Raw genomic sequence first — 16103 nt, forward strand, 5'->3', positions numbered from 1 at the left:
GTTAATAAATGTCTAGTACATCGCCTAAACAAACTGGATAGAATAAGTAATCACTGTTTTTTTTCATCATTGGAATACATAATGGAAACATACATCAAGTCAGGTTTTTATGATTGTTACAAAACAACACTAACAAAGATGAAATTGTTTTAAATTCTCACTTTGTATGAAAGTGATTGAAGAGTAAGAACTTAGAAGCGAACCAAACTATCAGATCATGGACATTTTTTTTGAGGGATCATTTGGTCGCCAGACAACTTTAGGATGAGGCTTTTGCTTCTGGTTTAGGTGTTTCGTCTTTCATCGCCTTTTTTTTGTTAGTTTTTTGGGACCCCAAAATTCCAACTCTTTTCACCAACTCTCTTTCGCTTTTACAGGATAGTACAGATCACATAAAGCTTTAAAAATGTGTATCACTACTACACAGCATACACGGGTCATTCCCTAACATATTTCTATACATTCAACTTGCTCAACATACCAATTTTTGAAGGACTTATTCAACAAATAATTCTTGCTCTTCAGATGTAAACAGAGTAACATTAGCCTCTAAGAACCTTCAGTGCTCTGTATATCAGTTCCTGCACTGTGATTATCCTGAAAAACATATAACATGAAGATTTGTCTTATGTGCTTTCTACATACCAAGAAGGCAAGAACCAAAGTTTTCCACTTTTTAGGCCGTAAGATTCATGGGTTGTTGTGAGGGGACCAAATACAAAGATATGACACCGGTGAACAATCACATTGCGCAACTTTGTTCCAGACTCTGTACATCTTTGTGACACAAGCTGCATCACTTACCTAGACTGAATCTAACCTAACACACGCTTATACACCTATGCAAGTACATAATTTTCCGAGGTCATAACTCAACATACAACTCAAAATATGAGACTTGTGTATAGCAGATGTGTCTTGTTCTTTAACAGCAAGCTAGTCATTAGGTCCATTTATATTATCTATGTTTTAGGTCATAGAAATTATAGTGAATGTCTGACATGAAGATGGTGGAAAGGAATCACCTAGTGATATACATCATATACATAGTTGTTCTTCCTTTACCAAGAGAACTTGGGATTGACCTCATCTCGTATTACTTCCTGGGTAGATCTCAACAAAGTTGATATCATAGAGCAAAGTTGCATTTCCAGGTATGTTACAGTCACCTGCATAAACCCAACACAATACTCAAACCATCACTTGGGATCTCACATTTCTTGTCTTACCATTTTATGTGAGCATGGGGAGGGAGAAGACTACATAAACAAGTAAAATGTTACAAAAGGAACAGTTGAAAGTACCGGAAAAGCATCCTGCAGGCTCTGGTCCATAAGCTAACTTTGGTGGAATCTGAAGTTTACGCTTCCCGCCTACAAAAATATAACCGGTCCGCACCAATATGCTTTCAGCATAATATATAAAGTGAAAGAAGGAAATTACAGTACTTGCCTACTCGCATAGGAGGAACTCCTTCGCCTCCAAGTATCCCTTGGTCTAGACCCCTAATAACCTGATCATTGTGTAGACAAAAAGAGTTAGAAACATTGTTTTGCAATCAAAAAGGTTGGAACTTTTCTTCTAGATCTTATAGTATTCCTGGTTAGATCAAGACATTGCTCATCTAAATGTACAGGTTGCATTCCTCCATTAAACAATCAACAGAATCAGCAAATCCTAATCAGTACATCAAACTAGAAGAGGCAAATCCAACTTACAACTCCCATATAGTCAAAGAAAGAGCCCTTTAAACGTTGCAAGCAAGACGGTCATATGAATTTTGAAGACAATGGATGGAACCTAACAAAGAAACACATTGGAGATAGTTGTACCTTGCCGACCCCAATTCGCATAGTAAGTGGTCTCGCTCGCTTATAGCTACTGTCAAACAACGTTCCATCCGCAAACCTCGCCGTGTAATGGATCTGCCCAACTCCAAAGTCTCAAACTTTAAATCAAAAATCTCACAAGTTTTGGTTAAGCAGAGGAAATCGATTAAAGGAGGGAATTAAGGGAGATGAGTAGCTTACATTGACGAGTACGCCACGAGGGGCTTCATCACCGAATCCAACATCGAGATCGCAAAATCCAAGTCCCGATTTTGCGTAGCTGAATTCGCAGAGAGGATCTCCAACAGTGGCGTAGTACTCAATCCTCGTGGCGTCTGCGTCCAGAGGCGTTAGAGAGAGAATCGAAGCAGCTAAGAGCCCTAAACCCACTCCTAAAACGCGTTTCTTCGCAGAAAGTTTCGGCTCGCAATCAGAGGAAGAAGAACAGAGACACGCGAATGACGACGACGAAGAAGAAGAAGAAGAAGAAGAGATGATTGTAGGAGTAATGGGCCTGAAGGAACGTGTATAGAGAGATTGTGTGAGTGTTAAAGTAGAAATCGCCATTGTTGGCTTTGACGTTTGAGTCTGCTTCTTCTTCTTCTTCCTTATCTGAGTGAAGACAGAGCGTTTGGTCTGAGTTTTTTTGAGAGATGCAACGGCCAAAAAAAAACAACAACAACAATGGATATGACTCTAAGACCCACGTGTATCCTTTTTTAATGTTTAAGATTTTTCCAAACAAAATAATTATATCAATTAAAATAATGATATGAATTTTATTCACATTGAGCCATTGGCATTTTGCTTATATAGTCCAACAAACAATTTTTTACTGCTTTCAGTAATGGCTTTTAATTTGCTGGTTATAATAACGGGATTAAGCAAGTGGTTTAACTAAAGTAATAAACCAATGAAAATTCAATGTTGGATGTTTTAGACTTTTAGTCAAGTCCTTCTTCGACATGCATGATTATATGTAAGACCAAACGGACCATTAATATCAAGATACGTTGAAAGCTGAAATCATAATATTCAAATTCATTCACTGACTCTTCATCTGCAATTTTGAGATTTAAGCCAACACGGTTTTGTATTCAAAAATTATAATAGGATATATTTAAAAAGTCTTTAACATTTTTCATAATTTCGAGCTGTATATATGGCAAATACTGTAGTACTCTATACTTTTTAATGTATTCTTACGTCGTCTCATCATCTTACGGGATAACTCCCAAACGGAGTTAATCCAATATCGTTGCTGCACCAACTTTTGAAACTCTGTAATTGGAGCCAATCGGCCCACAAGGTAGAGAGAAACCCGAATCGAATCAATTTGGATGGCCATACCTAGTGGTTTATCACTGAACTACGTCCATCTGAATATATCAGTGCGACAATAGCTCGATATCATCATGGTCCACCATAACCACCACCATGATAATTAACCATCATCATCAATCATCATTATATATTCCTCTTAAATAGAGATACACATGTATGCATATTGTGGAAGGTGTATAAGTATGTAGTGCATTAGTGGCTCAAGTGTAACTGGTCCGTGGACAGAAAAAAATCAAAATCATTCGAACTTCTGTACACACACATGAACAAGCTAAAGATATCTTCATCAAATCTCATGGTGAAACAAAAAAATAAGGTTATTGTGTTTCTTTCTCTTTTACGAGTAGCAAATTATTAAAAGTCCCTCTAAGAGAAAGATGACATTTCATTATGAAGTGTAATTACTAGCTAGAGAGCAAAGAAAGATATATAAAATTAAGCTGAATAATTTTCTCTATTACATTTAATTAACGAGAAGAAGAAAAAGGCTAAGAATTTTGTAGAGGCATCACATATTAATCATCACTGTTGATTACTACTCTACTACTATCAACATATATACTATATACCCTTTTCCTTTCTGTCTCTTTAACTTGGATTTTTATTTTTCAAATTTCAAATATGTTGGTATTGTATATGGTAAAATGAGAGTCAAGTCAATCAAAATTAACTTTCAATGGAATTAAATACCATAATAAGAACATGACTTAATAATGTAGATGATGCGAAACAAGACATACAAAAAGACTAACCACATGGGACAACAGTAATTTATCAAACTTCAAATCACCACAGCAGAACAATTTTTTTAAAAGCTAGTATATACTACTGCTGTATAAAATATAAATTATATACTATATTCCAGAATCCGGCGGCCGTGGAAGATTCCCCAAATTTCGCCACCATTCACTCCAAATATTAAAATAGGAGAAAATATTAATCGCACTCAACCCAAAACCACATACTGTATAGTTAAGAAATTTCAATTTCAATTTTTGCAAGTAACTGTTATCATAAACATAACGATGAAAAGGTGCTATATGTTATAAGAAATATATAACAAAACTTAATTTAAATGAGATCCTTCTCGTAACAAATACTCACCCCAACATGATACTAAAGACAACAAAAGGATAGATTAATTGCTTAAGTAATAAATAACGAATAACTTCATCATCCTATACGTGCTATGTTTAATTTTCTGAATAATCATGTCAAGAAATTAGCTTTGGTTTCGGACAATAATATATTTTTTAAGTTCTTTGGTCGGAAGATGAACATAACCAAGTACCGTCATTATTGTGATCATGATCGGAACCACCGTAACTTCCATTATCACCGACTATGTTCCCGTTAGCCGCTTCAGTTGTCATCGGAGGATTAGCAGGTGGACTCTGCATCACACCAAGACCAAACTGATCGTGATCATTGCTTCTAGGGTTTGTAATATGAGCTTGGAGAAGAGCCTGTAGATTCATATTCTCGAAAGCGTTGTTAGGGTTTTGATATTGCTGAACCTGTGATCCGGATAAGAGTGGCGACGACGTTGGTATGAGCTTTTGAGCAAAAGGTCGTAACAAGAGATTGTTGTTATTGTAAGAGTTTGGCGAAGAAGAAGACAGGCCGAGGAATGTGTTGAGGCGCGTGGTGTTCACGACGGAGTTGTTGTTGAATAGCGGCGGCGCTGGGATTCCGGTAAACTCTTGAACCATCGCTCTGAAGTTCGACGTGTCCGTCGTTAGAACCGTCGTAGGTGCTCTTCTTGATGCACGTGATCTTTTCTTTGTCTTCTTGGTTACCCCTACGTTGTTAGGAGGAGGATGTGATGACGTGGCGGAGAAGGTCCGGAGGTCGGGTTGAGAAAGCGGGTCGGGCTGTTGGTTTACGGGTAAGAAAGTGTTGTTGTTGTTGAAGTAGGTTTGTGGTATTAGAGAGCTGTGGTTGTTGTTATGGTCGAAATGGAGGAGGTTAAGGTGGTTTTGTTGCGGCGGAGGGAGAGATGACACGTGGTGGTCGAAGAGGGCGGAGATGGAATGATCGGCGGCGCGTGAATCATACTCTTCTTCTCCCCCCACTCCCCCACCACCACCACCGCTTGAAGATTGCATGCTGCTACTATTACCGGACTCCATCTCGCGAGACTAAAAGATTTGGTGAGAGATTGATTCGGATGGGAGATATAGATTGATTACTCGAGTTAAAAGAGAGCTATAGCTTATGCAATGGGGTATTATGGTAAATATAAGACATTTGGTGTGACATGATATTTTTTAAATTATTTTGTTTTTGTGTGAAAGGGAGAAAAAACAGGGAGGGTGAAATCGCATTAAGTGGTTCCACTACCACCATCCACTATTGTCTACTCTATATAATAATATCATATGCATACATGTAACATGTATCTAATAATCTAAGGTCTCGTTTATATTAAATTTATTCGTTTTGGTGATAGTCAAAATTCACTTCTTCTTTTTTTTGGTAGTGATATAGTCTTTTTTTTTTTTTTAAGTTTTGGTAGTGATAGTCAAAATTCACTTTGATTGTATTTGATGGTTCAGCATGCATAATGATTTGTTTTGTTTTTCCACCACTACGGGATGATATGTATACAAATCTTGTATTGTTTTACTTGTTCCTGATACATGTTATGTTACGTTTGATCGTGAGTTGTGCGTGTATATTACTACTGTAAAAGTAAATTATGCGATAGAACGAAAATGAAAAAAGAATTGTATATATCGTCCGCGCACAATAACTTTTCAACCTCTCGTTATTCTCTAAAATGATAAATATAGATTAAAGCGATATATGGGTTGTTCAATTAATTATCTGCTAGTCTCTAACATGATGACATAAGTAGGTCAGTTAATTTGGACCAGATTCCATAATATATATATCACACTTATTAGTAGATGTTATCATATAGTTCCACCGAAAATATATTTTGTTTTTATTGATTCGATTCTCTTTTCAGAGGAGTAATTACGAAATCACAATTTCAAAAAGATGAACATAAGTTCAGAACCATTGATATATGCAGAATTTGATCGATGCTAGGTTCAGGTTTGGTCGGAAAATAAGAATCAATCATATTATATACAGTTTTTATTATTTCTCTAGGAAAATTATTTAAAAAGGTTTATGGGTCCATTAACAAAAAATGCCATAACCCTATTTTAACTTGACCCATACGGCTTAGTTTCGTTTGGTTACCCACACTCATTTACATAAATGTTTGTCCAGTTTTATTATTTCTGAATGATCTAACATTTTTTTGAAATGTGCTCACTAGTCACTAGAATGAATTTTGTAATCATTCTATGACACACTAGAAAAAAAGTAAACGTATAGTAAAAATCAATCCCTAACTTTCGATCAGCCTGATGAGCACGATTGATTAATAATCATATATATTAACTCATGTCCACAATTTTGGAGTTAACATGTAATAATTAACAAGATTAATATAAATTTGCCTTTCTAATTATATTTTGGCCTCCCCCATTGAGAAGATAATAAGATATTGTTCTAAAAAAACTGAAGGAATGTTTATCAAACACGTGTGTGTGTGAGATGAAAGGTATTGATTAATTGAATTTGGATTGGGCGGGACATGATGATCTGATAAAAGTCGCCATAGATGATGATTCTGACATGATCATAACTTCAAAAAATAAAAAAAAATAAAAATGTAAACTATGGTTTATGTATACTATATGGGTTTATGATCAGATGATTTTTTGCAACATAGATATTTGGCTAGGTTTGAAGGTTGAACTTTTCATGGAAAATAAAAGAGAAAATCTATAAATGGGCTTAGTTTATGGCTCCCATATGAAAAATGCACAAAACAGTTATCTGTTATTTTAAAAGCCCAAACACTTTTGAGAAGAGGATGTTTTCAAGACAGAAACGTTGCCGTTGAGTTACAATTTCACTACTGTGTGAAAAACGTTTTTTCGACGATATATCACTCTAACTAAAGTACACTTTTTTTTTAATAATTATATACATATACAGTATAGTATAAATTATGCTTAAGGTAATAATTAAAAATATCTGGCAGAAAATACAACTAAATAAGTTTGGAAAATTATTCTAAACATATTCAAAACCGAAATATTCACGTTTTTCTTGGTCTGTAAGCTGCCAGGGGAGCCATTAAGGGTAGTTTCGTAATCCACTCACCCCTATCCTTACCGACCCGCCGAGTAAACGCCGTATCTGAAAGTCTGAAAAAATGATCTCTCTCAATTCTCTCATCACAACGGTTAAGAATCAGCCACCTCAACAGTACACGCTACTCCGTATAACACATGATTAGCACCCCGTTTGTTAATTCTCAATACTAACCCTTCCATCAGTATTATTCTCATCTATTAATAATAGACCTCCCCAGAAAAAGAAAAAAGAAATCAGAGAAGAAAATAAAATGGCTCGCCGCGACGTTCTCCTCCCTTTCCTCCTCTTTCTTGCCACCGTCTCCGCCGTAGCCTTCGCCGTAAACTTCCTCAATCTCCTATCCTCTCTCTCTTTTAGATTTTGAATTGTTTTTGACTTATTAAATTCCTCTCTGATTATTTAGGAAGATGATCCAGACTGTGTTTACACATTCTACCTCAGAACGGGATCGATCTGGAAAGCAGGAACGGACTCAATCATCAGCGCAAGGATCTACGACAAGTTCGGTGACTACATCGGAATCAAGAACCTACAAGCCTGGGCTGGGTTGATGGGACCTGATTACAATTACTTCGAGAGGGGTAATCTCGACATTTTCAGCGGGAGAGCACCGTGTTTGCCTAGTCCGATCTGCGCCTTGAACCTGACCTCCGACGGCTCAGGTGATCACCATGGCTGGTACGTGAATTACGCTGAGGTAACGACGGCTGGTGTCCACGCACAGTGCTCGACTCAGAACTTTGAGATTGAGCAATGGCTCGCTACTGATACTTCTCCTTATGAGCTCACCGCTGTACGGAACAACTGTCCGGTCTCGCTTAGGGATAGTGTCAGCCGGGTCGGGTCTGAGATCCGGAATAAGCTTTCTTGGGTCGTCTGAGTAATGTGTTTTTGCGATTCATCATGTCATGAGATGAGAGATTTGTCTCTGTATTGTTTGTCTTTATCATCTTGTGATCGAGTGTAATGTGGGCGTTAATGAATAAATTAAACTTCTAGTTATCTTTAAGCGAAAATTTTAATCCATCCGTACATAATTAATCACTGGTTCTTTGAATCATTTGACTTGTCTTGGGTTTAAAGTATATTGTGAAACCAATCAATGGGATATTAAATTGAAAGACTATGACATGATGAACACAAGGACTAAAAAAATTGATTGTATGCACATAGGTGTCCATATTAATACGCGGGATATATCCTTTGGGTACATATGATGCCACGTTTGTATTCATCGCTATAACTAACTGTGTGATATTTATATAATAAGATTGTCCACATTGTACCTATACTTATTTTGTGGGGTCAAAATTACATTATTGATTTTTTATTGTCAAGAATTTATCATTATATTAATGATAAAATTCCAAGGATATACGATTTAATATGAAAGAAAATTATTAAACGAAAAAAAAAAAGCACATTACATTCTTTATAAAATATATTCATATTTTTCTGATAAAATTCCAAGAGATGTTGTGGCTATATTACTGGACTCTTATGTGTGTTTTGGGATTCAAAGTTATTCGAATCGTTTTGTTGAGAGTGAGAGATACGTTGTGGCTACATTACTGGACTCTTGTGTGTTTTGGGATTCAAAGTTTCCTTTTTTCAATTCTTTGTTATTTCCTTCTTCACCTATGTTTCTATGTTGTTTCCTGTTTTCACTGTGCTCTGATCGAAATAAACAATAAAACACATCTTCGCAAAATCGTCTAAATGAAATTCACCAATTGAAGAAAACAATCAAAGAGCATCCTACTCCTGTTTCTCGCTTTTTTAAGTGTTTGGTCAAAATGGGTCATTGTGAAACAACTTCCTTAAGAACCTCTCGTGAGAGCTCATCTGGATTATACTCAACCCCAAAGCATCTCACAACCTCCATCTTCGGATTTAACAAGTACCTATACACAAACGAAAACATCTCAGCATCAAACTTTTATTCGTTTCTTCATTCTGAAAAAACCAAGATTTGATTTATTTGTTTGAGACGATCAACCCCTTACATGTTGTGAGAAGTATCAACAAGATAATCGTCTCCGTCCTCTTGAACTTTCTTGAAGTAGACACGATACTCTTGTGCCATTTGCCTCATTGCACTTGCAGCTCCGGTTAGTCCTAGTATTCTACTATCAAACTCTGCAAAAAGACACAAGCAACAAAGCGTTAGAGGATTTAGAAACTAGCTGTAACACGGGGGCAGAAAGTAAAACCGAAACCTTTCAAGTATGCGTGGAGATGAGAAGGTGTGTCTCGTTGAGGGTCAAGAGTGACAAAGACAGGCAGAATCTTCTGGTTATGTTTAGACTCTGTTCCCATCAAGACAATAATACATCATTTCTAAAAGATGATATGAAAGATCTGGAATTAGTGAAATGGATGGAGCTTTGTTAAAGTGACTCAACCTAGTTTATCAACTGCTTTGGACATCATCTTCAGTTGCTCAGGTCCAACATCCGGGGAAAACGAGTATCCAAAGTAGAGTAGAACCCATTTACCACAAACGTCTTTCTCAGTGACTATCTTGTTGTCAGTGCTCATAAGAGTGAACGGACCTCCGATAATTGGACCTTTGACAGTTGTGTTAGAACCGCATCCACAACCGCTGTTGCGGCTGCTGCTTGCTTGACCTGCAAAATTAGAAACATGAAAGATCTAAGCTTTATCAATCCAGTGTGACAACCACCACCATCAAAGTCTATACAAACCTTTTGGGACTGCTCTTCTCTCATCATTGTAATGAAGAAAGGTGATGAATCCAGTAAATCCAAGCAGAACTGCTGGCTGAAACATGGCATCGAATTGGTATTTTCTCAAAACAAAAGATCCAATTGCAAGAATAAGTGAAAGCAACAAAGGTTTTGAGAAACCATACAACAGCATAACGAACACGAGAACGAGGAGAAGCTGGAGTTCCTCCTCCTATAGGAAACATAGGGTTAGCACCTGGCATTTCATGGCCCTGTCTTGCTGATTTACTGTAACTGAACGATTGAATTCGTTTCGATGGTCCAGACCTAAAAATTAAGTTTTGAAATTGAGATCAATCAACGCCTCGATTAAATCTAATGTCTCAAGAACAAAAATTTCATCAGTATAAAAGCTTCAATTTTGATACTTTAGAAAAGTAAACCCAACAAGAAACACAGTCGCATCAGCATCAAGATTCCAACAAAGAGATCAATATATTTAGCAGATGGAAGTAACAATGAGTTTTATATAAGTAAGATCCCCTGAGAAATTAAGAATAAGGGTTTAAGGAGGGGTTTAAGAATATGACTAACCTTCGGAGAAAAGTAGCCGCACCATATCTGCAGGAAAGAACAAGACGACGACAAGGAAGCATTGAACTAGAGATTCTTCTTCTCTGTTGCGTTGATAAATTTTTTTTTTCTTTTCAATTCTGTAAAAAAAAGCTAATTCCAAGTGAATCGTTTAGACTCATTTCCCGAATTCGTCGTCTTCAGAAAAACCCGTGTCTTTTTCTTGATGAAGAAGAGCCTGAAAGAAAGAAAAAAGTTAATTTTTTTCTTGGTGCCCAAGCTCGTTTCTCCTCCTATGTATTTCGTTTGTGTAAATGTAATAATTATTTATGGTTTGACTCCAATAGTTCTGTTATGTATAAAACATTGGGCTTCCCAGGGCTTTATAATTTACAAAGGCTTTATAATTTACAAAAAGGCTTCTTTTTTTTTTTCTTTTTTTTTGTAAACCTACAAAAAGGCTTCTATATACACAATTTGGGTACTTGTGAATTTTGAAAGCATAGGAAGTGTCCGTTGTAAACTTGTAATAACACCTGTCACATAACTTGTTGCAGTAAAAAGTAAATATGACCGTTGCAATTTGTGAGCACTAAAAAGTAAAAGTAACCGTTGATAGCCCAAATCATATCTGTACTACTAACCAAACTCGTCCAAGCAGAGGAAACAACCAAACCAAGATACTCTGCTTCTTCTTCTTCTTATTTACTCTTCTTGTTTGAAAAACGAGAACCAAACACAGCACAAATCTAAATCCTTTCATCTTTTTATTTTGTAATAAAGCATGTTCTCTTCTCGAAAAAGAGAGAATCATCAATCATAAGATCCGACATTGAAGTAAAGCAAGCCGTGAGTTCATTTTCATCATCTCAGTTTCGTGGTTGTTGAATTATTTCTCCCCCATCCGTTCTCTCTCTTGAGCCAACCAAGAATGGTTTATTATCTTCAGTCCGGCGGCGAAGGAGGATACTATGATCGGAACAGAATGGGATTTGGAACCAGTGAAAGCGACGAGTAGCTAACAAGGTTTCCACGACATTAATCAGCAGACTTCACAAATAGAATCATTCACCTCAGTCCACGATGAAGATAAATAATGCCACAGTGTTTCAATGTTTCGTCGATGAACAACAAGGTTTTGTTACTTTTTCTTCAATTTCTTTTTCTTGATTTTTTTTATTTCTTTCTTATAAGCTTCCATTCTTTTTTCCTTTACTAACGGGGAAAAATACTGTATCGGTCCATTTTTTTCTCTCATATTTTTCTGTTACTGTTTCGTCTAAGTGGTGGATCTCGCGAGGCAACTGCAAGACGGTGGGCTTACGTGCGTCCGGCTTTGGTCGTGGGCTTTCCTGTGTGGGCCTCTTCACTACTCTTAAGTCCAACCCAGGTATTACTTTCTTCGTTTCCTTTTTTAAAATAAATGAAATAAACGTTTTTCTATATAAAACATAAAAAATAGTTTAAATTGTTAAATTTTAATACGTTGAGAACAAAACGAGCTTATACATCCAGTCCTTGGGATTTCCTTTGGTCCGTCAGTTTGATGTTATAAGTTTAACATGTTTTCACGTAAAACAAATTTAACATTTGAACTAATTTTTCTATATAAAACATAAAAAATAGTTTAAATTGTTAAATTTTAATACGTCGAGAACAAACCGAGCTTATACATCCAGTCCTTGGGATTTCCTTTGGTCCGTCAGTTTGGTGTTATAAGTTCAACATGTTTTCACGTAAAACAAATTTAACATTTGAACTAATTTTTCTATATAAAACATAAAAAATAGTTTAAATTGTTAAATTTTAATACGTCGAGAAGAAACCGAACTTATACATCCAGTCCTTGGGATTTCCTTTGGTCCGTTAGTTTGGTGTTATAAGTTCAACATGTTTTCACGTAAAACAAATTTAACATTTGAACTAATTTTTCTATACAGAACTAATTTTTCTATACAAAACATAAAAATTAGTTTAAATTGTTAAATTTTAATACGTTGAGAACAAACCGAGCTTATACATCCAGTCCTTGGGATTTTCTTTGGTCCGTCAGTTTGGTGTTATAAGTTCAACTTGTTTTCACGTAAAACAATTTAACATATGAACTAATTTTTATATAATTTTTTAATAGTTTATATTGTTAAATTTTAAAACGCGAGAACAAACCGAGCTTATACGTCTTTAGTATTTTCTTTGGTTTGTCAATTTGGTGTTATAAGGACTAGACGTATATTAAAAAAAATTCAATATAATTTCTTCAACTATATTTATTTTAAAACTAACATAAATTAAATAAACGTTTTTCTATATAAAACTTAAAAAATAGTCTAAATTGTTAAATTTTTCTAGGTCTCGTCCTTCAAATTTCCTTTGGTTAGTGAGACTATTATCATTCTAAGTATTATACGTGGTTGAAACAAAATAGAAAGAATAATAAACAGATTTATTGAGTTGGTAAAAAATGCAAGAAAAATCCGGTCCAAAAGACCAACTAAAGTTACGCAAACAAACGACAGCCAAGTACTGCCACACTCTCCATGCAAAAACTCGCATTTCCTCTCTCTCTCTCTCTCTCTCTCTCTCTCTCTCTCTCTCTACACTCCCTCCGCCACCACACGTTTTATTCTCACCATTATTCCGATGGAGGAGCCACGGCTACCTCCGACTAACAATGAGAACAATACCACTGATCCTCCTTCTACGTGTCATCGCCCCACCGGCAGCCTCCCTCAACTCCCTTCATCTCCCTCCCAAGTTTCTTCACCTCCACAGCATTTACGTAATCATTCTTTGAATCTTTCCACACACTTATCATCTTCCTCTCCTCCTCCTCCTGATCCAATCCCAGAGATCGAGACTTACGTTGTGCAGGTACCAAGGGATCAGGTTTACTGGACACCTCCTCCAGATAATGCAAAGATCGTCGAAAGACGTAGGAATAGCGAGCAAGGGAAAAATAATAAAAGATTCTGTTCTAAACGATGCATGTGGTTATTCATCTCTGTGGTCGTCATCGGACTCATCATCTGCGCGATCGCACTCATCGTTGGTTTTGTATTCAAGCCGGAACCTCCTGTTTTCAATGTTAATAAGCTCGAGAGATCTCGCCATTTCGAGATCATGCTGACATCAAAGAACCCAACCTCCACCATGTGGGTGACCTACAAAGGTCTTGTCTCCCTTATGTACAAAAACAAGAACCTCGGCCAAGGGAATTTCCCGGAGCTGTCACTAGCCGTGTCTGGATCCCATACGGTCAACCTAGAGCTAGAAGGGTCCAAGAACGCGGCTGTGCTGCCGCCTGAAGTGGTTAGTTTGGTATTGACGATGGGGCTCAATGCCGGATTTGGCACGGGATTGGTGAAACGGGACAAGGAAGTGGTAGTGACATGTGATATTAAGGTCAAAGGATTATTAAATGATGCTCATAACGTCGAGATTGTGTCGGAGAGTTGTGAGAGTCAGTTCACTAAATAAACCTAGAATTCACACTCAAAATATTATGTTCTGTCTTTTATTATAGGTAAATTAGCGAGCTTTATCACTTCTCATGTAAGTTTGTTCTCCTCCGATTGTCAGCATATGCTTTTCTTGTCTTTTGGTTTAACTTTTACATGTTAATAATGCCTGTTGCTGAGGAAGAGAGAATGAAAAAAGAAAGAGAGGAGCGTGAACACGGAAGGTTGATAAGTTAATTTTAATTATGTAGAGGACTGGATTTGATTAAGAGAGGTCGAAGGTGTTTTTAATGCATGTTTGTTCGTCTAGGTAATCATAAATCTTTAATTTTCTGGCTTTTTTGTTTGTTAGATAGTACTACAATTTTTAACGCTTTTGTTATACTTGTACTATTAACAGTTTTCTATTTATTGAAAGAAATAGGTAAGTTTGAACGCCTTAAAAAGTCGTCTCTCGTCTTCTCTTACGGTTCTCTTTCACTGTTTTTCTTTTTTTTTCTTCTAAAATGGTCGAGTAAATTACCTAAAATAAATAGAGGGGTTTTTTTCAATTAAGTAAAACAAAAACCTTGGTTAAATATAAAATCCATAGTCAAAAAGACTCAAAACAAAATCTTCATATGTTTTTATTTTAAATACAGTATACAGTATTATGTTTATAAGTCTGTGTTGGAAAAAAGCCCTAATCATGTTTTAACCTAATGATTTATACACGGGTAGAAGTAGTGGCGGCTGCGGCGAACAAGTTGGAACCACCACTGAAAAAGAGGAAAACGGATCAACCTCCTCCATCGTTTTTGTCGCTCCCTGATGTACTCATCCTAAACTGCTTATCCCGTGTATCTAAATCGTACTACCCTAAACTCTCATTAGTCTCCAAGACCTTTCGTTCTCTCATCCTATCCCTTGATCTCAACCACGCTCGATTCCATCACAAAACACAAGAATCCTTCTTCCATGTCTGCTTGGAGTTACCAGGTCGTCTTATTCCCTCTTGGTACACACTTTGGATTAAACCTGAAGACAAGAAGAAGACTACATTGGTACAAGTACCCTCTTCCTATGCTGTTAATGAAGCATTGTTTATAGTTCATGTTGGTTTAGATGTCTATGCATTCAGACAAAGCCATCCTCCATCTCGCACCGTGTTGGTTCGTAACAAGGATTGCTGCTTATGGCGTCTTGCCCCCAATATGATCGTAGCTCGAGCGAATCCCATTGCGTGCGTCTTAAATGAGAAAATATACGTAATGGGAGGTCTAACGGCAGATGAATCTGGGAGTTGGGGTGAGGTTTTCAATACAAAGACTCAGACTTGGGAACCTTTACCTGATCCTCCCCAAGAGCTCCGCTTTTCTTCGGTGATTAGGAAAATATCGCTTATCAAAGAGATTTTTTTCATTCGTAGCAATGATATCAAGGACTCGGTTTACAATCCCAAACTAGGTAAATGGGTTGCTGCAGCGAAAACAACAATTGTGGGTGACAGTAGGTGTAGTGTGAACAATGTTTTGTACTCTTTTCGTCCAAAGAGTTGCTTATGGTACGACACTGAATGTAATAATTGGATACCGGTCAAGGGTCTGTCTTCGCTGCATCGGAGTGCTCGTACTGGTTTGATTGAAACATTTAACTACAACGGTAAACTTTTAATCTTATGGGACAAGCCTACCAAGCCTCGCCATCGTATTTGCGAAGACAGGAATATTTTCTGCGCCCTGATTGCCTTTGAAAAGCGCAAGAATGGTCACGTCTGGGGAAAGGTTGAGAGGTCTAGTGTTGTGCTTACCGTTCCTAGTTCATACCGTTTCTTGCGTTATACAGTGATACGGAATTGATGTCATATCATTTGTCTGTCGAGAATAAGACTTCTTAGGTTTAACTATTGAAACACTCCGTTGTTTCAAAACAAGTTAAGTACATTCTAGCTGATATTGTCACCAAAGTTATGCGATGGATTGTAAGGCTTTTACTTAACCTTTATATTATAAATGCTTTGGCATGAAAAACTATGCTACATGTGTGTG

General features: G+C 36.8%; 6 protein-coding genes across 8 annotated transcripts; 3 read left to right on the forward strand and 3 right to left on the reverse strand.

The window, feature by feature from the left end:
• Positions 1-339: 339 nt before the first annotated feature.
• LOC17880486 (photosynthetic NDH subunit of lumenal location 4, chloroplastic) lies at positions 340-2497 on the reverse strand. Of its 3 annotated transcripts, none has more exons than XR_002832931.1 (6): positions 2031-2497; positions 1833-1925; positions 1453-1513; positions 1305-1373; positions 1026-1169; positions 340-597 (listed from the first exon to the last, which is right to left on the reverse strand). XR_002832931.1 is itself a non-coding variant. In XM_023778878.1 (6 exons), the coding sequence occupies exons 1-5, from the start codon at positions 2394-2396 to the stop codon at positions 1087-1089; spliced, it is 672 nt and encodes a 223-aa protein (XP_023634646.1). In that variant the 5' UTR covers positions 2397-2497; the 3' UTR covers positions 340-597; positions 1066-1086. The 3 variants fall into 3 exon arrangements, 2 of the variants coding, with proteins under 2 accessions (XP_023634646.1, XP_023634645.1); XM_023778878.1 differs by having other exon boundaries at positions 1066-1169; XM_023778877.1 differs by lacking the exon at positions 340-597 and having other exon boundaries at positions 877-1169.
• Positions 2498-4142: 1645 nt separating this feature from the next.
• Positions 4143-5337, reverse strand: LOC17877847 (VQ motif-containing protein 22). Its single transcript, XM_006285559.2, has one exon. It carries the CDS (start codon positions 5303-5305, stop codon positions 4427-4429), a length of 879 nt encoding a protein of 292 aa, XP_006285621.1. The 5' UTR covers positions 5306-5337; the 3' UTR covers positions 4143-4426.
• Positions 5338-7562: 2225 nt separating this feature from the next.
• On the forward strand, positions 7563-8364 carry LOC17877604 (PLAT domain-containing protein 1). The gene is made up of 2 exons (XM_006284522.2): positions 7563-7674; positions 7759-8364. The coding sequence occupies exons 1-2, from the start codon at positions 7606-7608 to the stop codon at positions 8233-8235; spliced, it is 546 nt and encodes a 181-aa protein (XP_006284584.2). The 5' UTR covers positions 7563-7605; the 3' UTR covers positions 8236-8364.
• Positions 8365-9030: 666 nt separating this feature from the next.
• On the reverse strand, positions 9031-10903 carry LOC17879075 (protein SCO1 homolog 2, mitochondrial). Its single transcript, XM_006284229.2, has 7 exons — positions 10640-10903; positions 10231-10372; positions 10064-10139; positions 9761-9985; positions 9575-9664; positions 9362-9494; positions 9031-9259 (listed from the first exon to the last, which is right to left on the reverse strand). The coding sequence occupies exons 1-7, from the start codon at positions 10699-10701 to the stop codon at positions 9157-9159; spliced, it is 831 nt and encodes a 276-aa protein (XP_006284291.1). The 5' UTR covers positions 10702-10903; the 3' UTR covers positions 9031-9156.
• Positions 10904-11299: 396 nt separating this feature from the next.
• LOC17877756 (F-box/kelch-repeat protein At4g39753) lies at positions 11300-16027 on the forward strand. The gene is made up of 4 exons (XM_006285528.2): positions 11300-11467; positions 11568-11753; positions 11903-12008; positions 14797-16027. The coding sequence occupies exons 2-4, from the start codon at positions 11715-11717 to the stop codon at positions 15912-15914; spliced, it is 1263 nt and encodes a 420-aa protein (XP_006285590.2). The 5' UTR covers positions 11300-11467; positions 11568-11714; the 3' UTR covers positions 15915-16027.
• LOC17880372 (NDR1/HIN1-like protein 13) lies at positions 12615-14225 on the forward strand. The gene has a single exon (XM_023777885.1). The coding sequence runs from the start codon at positions 13259-13261 to the stop codon at positions 14093-14095; it is 837 nt and encodes a 278-aa protein (XP_023633653.1). The 5' UTR covers positions 12615-13258; the 3' UTR covers positions 14096-14225.
• Positions 16028-16103: the final 76 nt, after the last annotated feature.

This window comes from Capsella rubella, unplaced genomic scaffold (assembly GCF_000375325.1).
Source record: "Capsella rubella cultivar Monte Gargano unplaced genomic scaffold, Caprub1_0 scaffold_7, whole genome shotgun sequence".
Lineage (NCBI taxonomy): Eukaryota > Viridiplantae > Streptophyta > Magnoliopsida > Brassicales > Brassicaceae > Capsella > Capsella rubella.

Coding starts and splice junctions, on each gene's coding strand:
- LOC17877847 (XM_006285559.2), bottom strand. CDS start 5,305: ATGGAGTCCGGTAATAGTAGCAGCATGCAATCTTCAAGCGGTGGTGGT.
- LOC17877756 (XM_006285528.2), top strand. CDS start 11,715: ATGCCACAGTGTTTCAATGTTTCGTCGATGAACAACAAG. Junction 11,754..11,902: donor TTTCGTCGATGAACAACAAG/GTTTTGTTACTT, acceptor GTTTCGTCTAAG/TGGTGGATCTCGCGAGGCAA. Junction 12,009..14,796: donor TACTCTTAAGTCCAACCCAG/GTATTACTTTCT, acceptor ATACACGGGTAG/AAGTAGTGGCGGCTGCGGCG.
- LOC17879075 (XM_006284229.2), bottom strand. CDS start 10,701: ATGCTTCCTTGTCGTCGTCTTGTTCTTTCCTGCAGATATGGTGCGGCT. Junction 10,140..10,230: donor CTCGTGTTCGTTATGCTGTT/GTATGGTTTCTC, acceptor GCCATGTTTCAG/CCAGCAGTTCTGCTTGGATT. Junction 9,986..10,063: donor GAGAAGAGCAGTCCCAAAAG/GTTTGTATAGAC, acceptor CTAATTTTGCAG/GTCAAGCAAGCAGCAGCCGC.
- LOC17877604 (XM_006284522.2), top strand. CDS start 7,606: ATGGCTCGCCGCGACGTTCTCCTCCCTTTCCTCCTCTTTCTTGCCACC. Junction 7,675..7,758: donor TCTCCGCCGTAGCCTTCGCC/GTAAACTTCCTC, acceptor CTGATTATTTAG/GAAGATGATCCAGACTGTGT.
- LOC17880486 (XM_023778878.1), bottom strand. CDS start 2,396: ATGGCGATTTCTACTTTAACACTCACACAATCTCTCTATACACGTTCC. Junction 1,514..1,832: donor TGCGAATTGGGGTCGGCAAG/GTACAACTATCT, acceptor CACAATGATCAG/GTTATTAGGGGTCTAGACCA. Junction 1,374..1,452: donor AGTTCCTCCTATGCGAGTAG/GCAAGTACTGTA, acceptor ATATTTTTGTAG/GCGGGAAGCGTAAACTTCAG.
- LOC17880372 (XM_023777885.1), top strand. CDS start 13,259: ATGGAGGAGCCACGGCTACCTCCGACTAACAATGAGAACAATACCACT.